General features: G+C 40.3%; 2 protein-coding genes across 6 annotated transcripts in view; one reads left to right on the top strand and one right to left on the bottom strand.

Moving 5' to 3' along the window:
* The window catches only part of pdxdc1 (pyridoxal-dependent decarboxylase domain containing 1), a 213,172-nt gene that overhangs the window by 160,795 nt on the left and 39,887 nt on the right, over window positions 1–12,490 (bottom strand). The gene's annotated exons all lie outside the window — the stretch shown is intronic.
* LOC137383418 (bMERB domain-containing protein 1-like) overlaps window positions 1–12,490 on the top strand; it is a 113,551-nt gene that overhangs the window by 65,364 nt on the left and 35,697 nt on the right. For both annotated transcript variants that reach the window (XM_068056239.1, XM_068056237.1), the window contains exon 3: window positions 10,495–10,568. In XM_068056239.1, coding sequence (XP_067912340.1) covers window positions 10,495–10,568 — 74 coding nt within the window. The remainder of the gene's footprint in view (window positions 1–10,494; window positions 10,569–12,490) is intronic.

The following is a 12,490-nucleotide window of genomic DNA, read 5'->3' as shown; positions in this document are numbered from 1 at the left end:
GTTCGGGTTGGGTTTTTTTTTCAGACCTGAGCAGACCTTTATTTCCAATCTATGTTTGCCCACATTAGGATCGCACTAGATACAAAATCACAGTCTATAGCTACAGAACTAATTACATCATATATATCCACTATGTACACATTGTGTAAAAGCTGTGTGAATCCAATCATTTTTTGCTTCAATTTCTAGCGATAATTAAGGGGCTAATATTCTACTCCCATACATTAATGCTATAGGTCGGCATTGGCGAATGGAAATCCAGGATCTTGGTCATGTGCCTGTTTACTAATGGGGCTACACTGCAGGCTTGAACTGCTCCATTGCGTTTGTTTCAGGGTGTTAAGGGTGTCCAGTGTATTTTGATATGTTGCCCCATCAGTGGGAGGCCAGTGCTGTGTGCCCTTAAAAGTTGGAAGACGTTTTAGAAAAGTGCAATGTAAACTTTTGATGAGATTAGTCCTCTTTTGCTACAATATTTGGTTTCTTGCTGTTGCAGCGATGCTTGTTTTTTGGATTGGAAGCTTATTTGCTCCCTATTATACAATTTCAAAATTCTTAACCTGATATAGACTGTCTTTGCTTCCCCCTAGGCATTAGCAGTTTCCTGCCTCATCTAACCATATTACACAAAAGAAATTAACAAAAACAACTTGCATTTATATATCACCTTTAACTTAGTAAAATATCCCATAGCATTTGAAAATGACCAGTTGGCAGTAACGGGAAGCTGCATCTGCCGATTTCTGCTCTTGTCCCTGAAATTCATCATCTATGCTTCCTGTCCATGATGCAAATCATGCTTGAAGCATCAATTTGCTTGTTTATGCTATGATGCTGTAAGTACAGGATTAATCAGACTATCTTGAAGTCTGCTTATGTTATAGTGCTAATGGCCCATAATTAACTGTCAAAGTAATAGCACTCACCGTTATTTATGCACAAATGCTACAGCAACTTTAGGTGAAGGCAGATGCTTAATTAAACACTGAAATCCAAAAGTTGCTGTCTGAGATGCTCTGCCGTTAACTTCGCGAAAAGAGCATCTCGCTGTCTGCCTCAGACATTGAATGGCATGAAGTTGCTGCGCTTGCTTAGTGAATATACGCTAACCACACTGGTCTGAAATGATGCAAGGAGCCTGTCTAAAAGCTATTTAGGTCTGCACATATTTAATGAAGCCTAGATTAGCTGTCAACTTTATAAACATTTTTATTTTGCAGTCCAAAATATTGTTGCGATTTTAAACAAGCAAGGGACAAGTTTAAGTAATGGCGAATGCTGTTGGATTCAGTCCTACAGTCAATTATGGCCCATTGTTTTCTCTTCATATTGTAGTAATGGTGAACTTTAGCCTCTGCCTGTTAAGCAGGGAAGTTTTAAGTTAAAGTATCACTGGGCTATTGAGCAAGGGCTGACCTTAAAACAACAGCCTGTTTAGTCACTTCCGTAAACCTATTAAAAGCCATGCCAGTGCATTCTGATTCATGTATTTTGGAGAACAAGTACAGGAAGAACAGTTAGTTCTGCAGAGGAAAACATCATCTTTTTTTCTTAGTGTTTATAACATGAGATTGGTATGGAATGTTACTGAATCAAAGACAGACTTATAATTTAAAAGAATTCACATGATGGAATAGGAATTGTATGTAACAAGAGTGAAACTTATGATAAAATAACAAAGCTGGGGAAAGAAAGAAAGACGTGCATTTATATAGTGCCTTTCACGACCACAGAACATCCCAAAGCACTCTATAGCTAATGAAGTACTTTTGAAGTGTCATCATTGTTGTAATGTACAAAATGTTGCAACCAATTTGCACACAGCAAGCTCCCACAAACAGCAATGTGATAATGACAAGATAATCTGTTTTTGAAGTTGGTTGGCGGATAAATATTGGCCAGCACATTGAGGAGAACTCCCTGCTCTTTTTTGAAATAGTGCCATAGGATCTTTTATGTTCTCCTGAGAGGGCAGGGGTCCATGGCTTAACGTCTCATCCAAAAGACAACACCTCCAACAGTGTAGCACTCCCTCAATACTGCAGTGGTGTATCAGCCTTAATTTTTTTGCACTTAAGTCCTGCAGCTGGACTTGAACCCAGAACCTTCTGACTCAGCAGAGAGAATCCTAACCACTGAGGCACGGGAGTTGACTAGTGTCATGCCGACCCCCCACCTGCCAAGAATGAGGCATATTAATTTTTTCATATGAACATTAATTTTAAACTGTTATTGGAGTGAAGAAAGGACTTGTTCAAAAATCACCAGACACTTGGCTGGAAAAACATTTTTGCATGCTAACAGACAGTGCTTGGAGGGACAAAGGGGCTGTTCCCTGCTTGAATTTAACCCACAATGGACTTTGAGAACCAGGTAATGTGTGTAAGAAGAGACATTCCAGGGTCGGCTAAGACAAGAGAATCCACAAGCAGACATGATCAGACCAGCTAGTCACTTGACTAACCTGCTTGGCAACCTAGGTTTTTCTGAATTGTAGAAAGAGTTTGAACAAAAAAAGACTGCTCCTGGAGTGAGAAGACCTCGCCTGTCTGCTCCCACCTCTTTCTCACAAGCCTCTGGACCCACTGAGGACACATGAACTTCAAGAGAGAAAAGTCTCCTACATCGAACAAGGTTTAAGAAGAATACTGGACCCCAATGAAAAGCAAGACCTACCTACAATCAAGGACTTAACAGTGAGTTTGAAGAATAGTAACCAAAACCATCTTCAGATATTGCCACAAACTTTACCACTTTATTTCTTCTGTTCTTTTCTGTCTCTATCTGCAAGCGTGTATCGGGTAGCCATGCGAGCCTGGGAGTGTCACATATCCGTAGGTGTTAACCGAATTAGAGTTTAAGTTTAATAAAGTTCAACCTTTTTTCTTTAAACCTAAGAAACCCCGTTTGGCTAGTTAATTTGCCTTATAATTGAAAGTTAGTGAACAAGAATTCACTAAGGGGGAGCTAAAAAAACAGTGTGTTTAAAATTAAACCCTGTTATGGTAAGACCAGGTGAAGGCTGAGAGGGAACCCTAGATCCCTTTCTTAACTGGTCGTAACAACTAGCCTATGGCAAAATACCTTGTTAAAACCAATGTTATTGATAAGACAATTAAATTCTCCTTATATGGAGCTGTATGTTTGTTAACTTTAATATAATAATGTAATGCAGAATTGTGTATATTGTCACATGGAGGGTGTAATAGAAATGTATAAAAACTAGCTGTTTGTGATGAGAATTTGGATTTTTAAGGCCTAAGATACTGAGCTCAGAACTGTAACACATTTGAATCTCCAACCAACCATCATTGCCTACAGCCAGGCATATATATATTTTTTATGGGAGGTGGGCGTCACAGGGAAGGCCAGCATTCATTTCCTGTCCCTAATTGCTCTTGAACTGAGTGTCTTGGTAGGCCATTTCAGAGGGAATTTTAAGAGTCAACCACATTGCTGTGAGTCTGGAGTCACATGTAGACCAGACCAGGGAAGAATGGCAAATTTCCTTCCCTAAAGGACATTCGTGAACTAGATGGGTTTTTACAACAAACTACGATAGTTTCATGGCACCATTACTGTCAGTTCCAGATTTCTATAAATTAATTCATTTTTTATTAATTATTGAATTTAAATTACACCAGCTGCCAAGGTGGAATTTGAATTTGTGTCCTCAGGACATCCACCCAGGCCTCTGGATTACTAGTCCAGTGACATTACCACTATGCCACCGTCTTCTATTGCACTATTTCATATAATGTATATTTAAGAAATCTGAAACCTGATATTCAATTGATTTGAGGAGTAAATTACAAATAAGCCCCCTCCCCATCACTAACAACAAGGTAATGTGGCAAGGACATGTGATAATTGGGGCAACTAGTCATTGTGTGTCCCTGGTTACCAGGACCTAATGAAAGCAATTGCGCAACATGTTACAAAATTCATCATATTATTGGTCTTTTTAATGCTTGTTTAATGAAGCAATCAAATTCATTAAGAATAGCAGAGTTTTAGATTGTTTTGAATTTATTAGCTGATTGTAGTTATCTTCTTGGAACAAAATACTTCCAGGGTTAAAAAGTTTTATAATTACTGGTAGTAAAATTAGTTGTAAACCCAAGCCACTTCAAAATCTACTCCACTTTCAACAGGACATAGAGGCAACACCTCTTCCTAATCAGGCCAGCACAATGAAGGCACTTTTAATCCAGGTGACAGAGAGAATGTACTTAAGTCATCAATGGAAAACTTCTCTTCTCCAAAGTTAACAGATGAATAGATTAATTCTGGGCTAAGTAGCAGTTCAGATCAAACTGACTACACCTGCAATTCTGAAATAGTGGTACCAAATAAACAGCAGTATGTGACAAAGTTGAGTGATTAACACAAACAATGTGTGTGGTATCAAATCAGGTTTAAAAGTTGCATAAGTATCATTTATGTGACCCCATTGTGACTTCTGTTTACCATGGTGATAGTTTTATATGCAAGCCTATTTGCCACATTAACTCAATGTGGGTTTGAATGAGTTTGGAATTGGAATTTGGTTTACTACCCTTGTGTCTGTATGGTTAAATGATCTTAGAACATCCAGAGTTATAACTGAAATAAAGTTGACCTTTAAAAGTACTGCAGATTGCAATTAAAAGAAAAGCACAGTTTTAGGTGTCTGGAATGTGTGGATTGATAGAAGGAGGTGACTTGATCTGCCAAAAGGGGGAGAGGGCAACTGGATACTACGTCTCCTTGTAAGGAATGTGTTATTGAGCAACTGATCTTACAGTTGTTAATAGTGGGCTGAGCTGGTTACACTCGACATCATTCCAATAGGGGAAAAGAAGAGTAATCTTGATGACCATCTTGAAAAGATTATTGCAGGCAATTTCAAGTAACTGGTTTACTGTGACATGTAGGAATGCAGCACACGCATGCTTTATCTGTAGATGGTACTTTTTAACATAGCATAATCTGTAAAAGTGTCATGTATGTGGGACAAAAAGCAAAGAATATATATTGAATCACTTTTGCAAGTTGCCAAATAACCAGTTACAGAGTAACATTAGCTGAGATCCTGTTGCCTGAATACTGGTGCGTGGTATTAGAGAGAAAATAAGTAAAGCTGAGTAATAGTATTGCCATGGTAGCCAACTTACATAGCTACAAGCTTTAGAATACAGGACTTGCAGCCAAGGTTCATTTTAATCAAGGTATTTCAGAAGGCAGTCTGCTGTTTTTCTCCTCTGCTGACATTTTAGTGCCTATGTGACTTACCACAGATCATCTAAATCAAATGTGAAATGCTTCTCATTACTACAGAAGTAAAAGCCAACATCTGTTTAGAAATTTTAGTATTGCTTTCTGTCTTTGAATTTATACTTATCTTTTCTCCACCTCGCTGAGAAAACCTGCGAATCCAGTATGTGATAGCTGAAACCCCTGATGACGCATTTCTCCTGGAAAGCCTGCCAGATTAATACTCGACACCGCCTGAAAAGAAATGCTCCAGAAAGATCGCAGTAACAGCTGTCTCCATGTATTTGGGACACCAGAATAATGGGACAACTGATATCATTCCATATCTTCTCCTTTTCCTTCTAGGATTATCAAGTATTTGGCCAAAGTATTTTTTTTAAGGAATTAATAACTCCATTACCAGAACAGCTAATTGCCATTGTGGCATATTAACATCTGCTACATCAGCAGGTAGCCAGTAGGAGTTCAATAATTGTCCTTAGTGCCTGGGTTAAACGGAGTTCCTGCCACTGGTTGTTATTCACGAATAGGGGAATCAAGAACAAGGGTGCATAATCTTAAAATACAAGTTAGTCCATTTAGGAGATAAGTCAGCCAAAGGGTAGTAGAAATCTGGAATTCTTCCCCTAAAATGCTGTGGATTCTGGGTCAATTGGACCCTTCAAAATTGAGATAGATAGATTTTTGTTAGGTAAGGGTGTCAAGGGATATAGAGCTACGGTAGGTAAGATTTGTTGTGATACATATTATTACGACTGAGAAGGGAGGAGTGCACTGTCTTTCTCTAGTTCCACTTCTCCACAGGTCACAAGATATATTTAAATGTTTACCCAGTTACCGATACACCCAACTATATACTCTATTTTTATTTTAAAATAAAATCCACCAATCAGGTTTCTTTAATAAACAACCAAAATTATCAATTTATTATAAAACATATATTCAGTAAAGATGCAAAGCATTAACACACAGATTGAAATATAAAAATTCTCTTCTACCTTAGCCCAACACACACACACCACAGTTAAAGAAAAAATAAAGAAGTTTTATCTGTAGACATCTTTTTACAAAAAAAAATACTTTGGCCAAATACTTGATAATCCTAGAAGGAAAAGGAGAAGATATGGAATGATATCAGTTGTCCCATTATTCTGGTGTCCCAAATACATGGAGACAGCTGTTACTGCGATCTTTCTGGAGCATTTCTTTTCAGGCGGTGTCGAGTATTAATCTGGCAGGCTTTCCAGGAGAAATGCGTCATCAGGGGTTTCAGCTATCACATACTGGATTCGCAGGTTTTCTCAGCGAGGTGGAGAAAAGATGAACTGATGTCTTCTCTCTTAGTAGGCTGGCCCCCAACTGACTCAAAACAATTCAAAACGAAAGCAACTCTTGACCGCCATAAATCTTGACATGTCACTTCTCAGTAAACAACTCCCATAGTCAGAAGGCACCTGTTGTTTACTTAGCTGTAGACACATGACTTCCAGTAAATGTTGTTTTTAAACAGAAAGCTCAAGTCTCAAAATCCTTCCAGTAACAAAGTCCAGCATCTATGGAATCACTTCAGTCCTCCAAAAAAATCTATTTCTACAATCTTCAACCATGGGTCCTCAAAAACATATTAAAGAATAGAAGCACTTTCATAACAATATCAGCCAACATCTAATTGAATGGCAGAACAGGCTCGAAGGGCTGAATGGCCCACTTCTGTTCCTAACAGAGAGCCCCTTTTGGAGGGGCACATCTGGATGTTGAGAAAGGACAGGGTGAGGCTTGGCTGTGATGGTCACATGGATAATAGCCTGCTGATGCTCCCTGTTTCGAACCACTGTAAATGGTGGCTACATGTTGATGTACTGGACAGTGACCAGCACATGTGGAACCAACTTCCAGCAAAATGTCAGTGCCTTCAGGAGAGAAAGGGCAAACAAACAATTGGTAGAAAATAAAATAAATCTGCAGTTGGTCTAATTACTCTAATCTCTGCTACTGATCATGCCTTCACAGGATGGTATAAATTGATTGGCCACTGACCTGCCCTACTGTAGCCTGCCTTCCTCTTCAGGTTCCCTGACCCTTCACAATAGATGTCTCTGGGGAGAAGGGAAAACTGGACACTTGGCAGTCGTCAATTTTTGCTACTATTGACAGGTTAGAAAATTGAATTACTGTAACTGATAATGCAACATCAGTGGAAAAATTTATTTCAATTAGTTTTTCATGAAGATAGCAGGGTAGACATTGGTATGCATTGTGCCCAATTTTCAGGCATAAAAGGACGCAAAGCACACCAATTTAGCAGCGGGATGGTCTGTGCACAATCTGCATAGGTATTTGTCCTGCTGCTAAAGTCGTGGGGCTGATTTTTTTTAGATATCCCTGGCAATTGCCTAAAACAGGTGTTGGCTTGTTGAATATGTAAATGAGGGGTCTGCAGCCTTTTAAAGACCCTTGTAGAAATTTGTCTCTGATGAGTGGGGCCAAAGATAGATTGTGGAAAAAGAATGTATTTAAAAAAGGAACTGTTTCTGTGGAGCCAAAGAAGAGGAGTGCCCCTAAAGGCTTGCTCAGGTCAGGAAAAAAAACCCGACCCGAAACCAACAGAACCACACCGGACCCGGCCCGAGTCCCTCCATTTCTTCTGGCCCGACCCAACCCGACCATTGGAATGTTCATTTACCCATCCTTCCGATTCTGAATCTGCAGGAAGCTGCAGCATGAGCGCAATGATGTCATAGAGATGCTCACTCGCTCACTGCGCAGACTCAGAGTTTCCATCTTTGACGTCCTGGACTCCCAGCTCAGGTAGTCATTTCAACTTTTGACATTCACTAAACTCAACTTCCCAGCAGAGCAAAATGTAATACTTACTGTATGTGCCCGACCCAGACCCGGCCCGACCCGACTTGAGCTGAGCCCGAAAGCCAGACCCGGAAGAGCAACCCGACCCGAACCCAACACATGTCGTCGGGTCCCGTCGGGTTTGGTTTGGGTAGCAGGCCTTTAAGTGCCCCAACCCCATCCCCAGACTCCACAGGCCCCTCCCATAGCCTGCTCCAACCTGCCACCCACACCCAGCAATTTTTTTTTTTGGAGTGTGCGGGCAATTTGTTTAAGTGCATGGTCCCTTCAATTTTTTATTTGCACAGCCGACACATGCAGTAACCTAAAGGGGCCGACTTGTGCATGGCCTGTACTGGAACTCTCAGGTTGATGCACGGCCACGCAGCTTAGAGGAAACATTGCCTGAAATTGAAGGCTTCGCTCAGGCAAACTGCCTATAGAGTTGTGATTGGCGCTAGTGCCAAATATACTCGTAAGCCTCGGGCCTCTTGCTTCAGGCACCTGCTGGTTGCACAGCACTGAGTCTGAACCTGAAAACATCCATTTTCCCATCCCTGACCCATTAGTATAGGAATAAAATTGCACTTTGCAGTTACTGATGGTCATGAGTGCATGATTAAGAATGAGCTCATGCTCATATAATCAAGAATGATGTCAAGTAAATATTCTCATTGGGAATTCAGATCCTGCTTCAGAGATAAGCAATTTACTCCCTTATCGTCGTCATGCCCATCAGCTATGCTGTACATTGTAGTACCTCAATTACTACCTTGACTCGGATCAGCTAATGCTTGATTGAACCTGGGACTTCCAGCCTCTGTGGCTTAGTACCACACTGTGCTGTGCCTTCACTAAGTTATCTGTGGAGCTAATGATGTATTTCTGTATCCTTTTACGAGTCAAATAAAATTGATTTGAATGCGTCATCAACTTTTATTGAAATGACGTATAAATAACAGATTGAAGAACCAGGGCAGTTGCGTCATCACAGCTAATGAACTGGAGCTGGAGATACCACACCTCCTGAGCAAAGTGCTGTGATCTATGTCTGGAAATTCCTAACCTAATTAATACGACAGGCTCACCGTTTACCTGCATGGCAACAGGGACAGAGACCCAGGTGCTCAACTAATGGTACTGATGTTTTGTAACTAACTAGTTAGGCTGGGTGTTTACAGGATTTCTGCCGCTCTCCTGGCAATGGAGTGGGAACATCTCCGAGGACCTTCCTCACCTCTCCAAGTGGAGGGTAAAAGCTTGTTCTCTAAGTATGATACTGAAAAGATGTGAAATAATGTTAGTCACTTCAACTGAGGACAGACCCTTGAGGGCAAAACCATTCCTCATGTGAAACAAAATGATTCCACTAAAGTACATAAACATTTCCATTGCTCTAGGAGGTGATGAGTGTGGAGCTAATAAAGCTGCATCAACTGTGTATTGGAGGTTTAAATAGTCGGCAAAGCAGGACAAGAATATGACTGAGGGAGCATAGAACCAATTAACCAGTTAATTGGGTAGTTAAAGACATGTATGTGTGTGTTAATCAAAAACACAATTAGAAATATAAAATGAATCTTAAGTGATTTTAATATTCCATGATATTTCATGTAGACTTAGTATTCTAGTTTAAGAAAGAAGTGCATTTGTATAGCAATTTTTGTGACCTCAGGAAATCCCCAAAGCACTTTACAGCCAATGAAGTACTTTTGAAGAGGTGTCAATGTTACAGTGTAGGAAGCGCGGCAGCCAATTTGTGCACAGTAAGCTCCCACAAACATTAATAGGATTAATGACAAGATAATAACATACGAGGCTACGGGCCAAGTGCGGGGAAGTGAGATTAGTTTTAGACGGGTGCTTGATGGTCGGCGCAGGCACGTTGGGCTGACGGGCCTGTTTCTGTGCTGTAAAACTCTATGACTCTATAATCTGTTTTATTGGTGTTATTTGAGCGGTAAATATTAGCCAGGACACCGGGAGAACTCACCTGCTTTTCTTCAAAAGAGTGCCATGATCATTTACATCCACCTGAGAGGGCAGACGGAGCCTTGGTTTAACGTGTTGCCAAAAGACTGCACCTTCAACAGTGCAGCATTCCCTCAGTACTGCGCTGAGCTGTCAGCTTTCTGAGGTGAGAGAGCTAGCACTGAGCCATGGTTGGTAGAAGGGTTACACCCTTTCATTTGGTTGTTCTTAGATTCCAGTATGTAAATGGTATAACAGGCTTTGCTAAACTGTTCATTCAATAAAGGTTCCCTGCATGAAGATAAAAAGCCTAAAAAATTGAAACAGTGAAAAGATGCATTAAAATACTTTCCATGACTTGCTGAGTTTCTCTTCGATTTACCTATAAATGACTAATAACACTTCTGTTATGTTGAATTGCAGGATGGATGATATTCAACTGTGTAAAGATATAATGGATCTAAAGCAGGAGCTTCAGAAATTAGTATCAATTCCAGGTAATTCCACACTTTAAACCTCCAATTGTATTTCCTTTAGCACTCTGTTTTACGTTATAGTGGTTTTAATTTTCCTTTAACCACTGTACAACCATAAAGAATTAATAGCTTGGAATAGGGAATCGAGAGTTTCCATAGCAAATTTCCCTCCGGCTCCTAGATTCCCAAGTGTATTCTGAGGCCGTAGTGTTTTCAGATGGAGTTGCAGTAGCATTTTACACTAAGGTGACACTTCCACCACCATTGGAGGAAATTTGTATGATTATCATCTGTCCCCTGGAAATATGACATCAGTATCCAGTGAAATACAAGGTGAGGCAGTGAATGAAGTGATGGTGCAGCAACATGTGATGTAAGAAAAAATTGAAGTCCCTGTAGACTGTATGGTTCAAAGTTGACTCCATATTGGTAAGTTATGATTTTATTTCAGCATAAGTGAAACTTAATGTATTACAGTATTTGAGCAGCTGTTTACAAAGAATAATTGAGAATTATATTACCCGTTATTTTCCTTTGGGTAGGAGGCGTGACCCATTACCCATACCTTCTACTCACATACGTGTCTGCACCTGTCTGGCGCTTTTCCTTACCATTCTACACTGAGAATGACCCAAACCTTCTAGGATATACTCCAAAAACCTGAACTACAGAAAAATCCATCCAATCATGCATCTTCTATACCCCCCTTCTATCCAACGAGCGTCCTGGCAAGTTCTGTATCTGAGCACAGGTCTTTGGACACCCTCATCTGGTTTTTAGCCTTAGCACAAGCTTTTCCGGTGCTTGTTTTCTTTCCTCATAACGATGATACAACCCAGTACCTTGATGACAAGCTCTCATGTCCTAGATATTAGCGTTTTTAAAACATGCTTTTCCCTAATTTCTAACATAGGAGAAATAAGACTATAAGAGTGAAATTATATTAACGTAATTAAAAATATATATAATCTGGCTATTATTAAGCTACAGTCTAACAAAGCTTAATACTGAAAATTAACTGTGTTACGACCAGGTGAGAAAGGGGTCTCGGGTTCCCCTTAAGCCGTCACCTAGTCCTACTGTAACAGGGTTTAATTTTAAACGCACCGTGTTTTTAGCTCCCCCTAGGTGAATCCTTGTTCAAAACTTTGAATTATAAGGCAAAGAAACCAGCACAAACAGGTTTTCTTAGGTTTAAAGAAGAAAGGTTGAAATTTATTAACCTTAACCTCGAATTCGGTTGATGCCTACGGATACATGACGTGCCCACGCTAGCATGCATTTGCGATACACACATGCAAATAGAGACAGAAAAGAGCAGAAGAAAAATAAAGTGGAAAAGTTTGAGGCAATATCTGAAGAGTTTTTGTTACAGTTCTTCGAGCTCACTTTAGAGTCCTTGATTGTAGGTAGTTCTTACTTTTCATTGGGGCCTAGTATTTTTCTTAAATCTTGTTCGCTGTAGGAGACTTTTCTCTCTTGGGGTTCATGTGTCTACAGTGGATTCAGAGGCTTGTGAGAAAGAGTTGGGAGCAGACAGGAGAGATCTTCTCAGTCCAGGAGCAAACAGTCTTCTTTTGTTCAAAGTCTCTGCGGCTAGTTCAAAAACCCTGGAACAGCCAGTTAGTCGTGTGACCGACTGGTCCAACCAATCCTGGCCCCTGTGGATTGCATCACCCCAACAGGTCCTGAAATGTGCTGCCCCACCCCCTCACTGTCCGGTGATCAACATCCATTGTGGGTTGAATGTGTCAGGGAATAGTCCTCTGTCTACACAAGCAGTGTCTGTTAATATGCAAATATGTTTTTTCCAGCCACGGCTGATCTGTTCAACAAGTCATTTCCTCACTCCAGCAACAGTTCAAAATCAGTGTTCATATGACAAAACCAATGTGCCTCATTCTTGGCAGGTGGGGACCTGCATGACAGTTGGTTGTGTTTCA

Source organism: Heterodontus francisci, chromosome 24, assembly GCF_036365525.1.
Source record: "Heterodontus francisci isolate sHetFra1 chromosome 24, sHetFra1.hap1, whole genome shotgun sequence".
In the NCBI taxonomy this organism is placed as follows: Eukaryota; Metazoa; Chordata; class Chondrichthyes; order Heterodontiformes; family Heterodontidae; genus Heterodontus; species Heterodontus francisci.
Note: the sequence above shows the minus strand (reverse complement) of the source record. Positions and strands in the feature narration are given on the sequence as shown.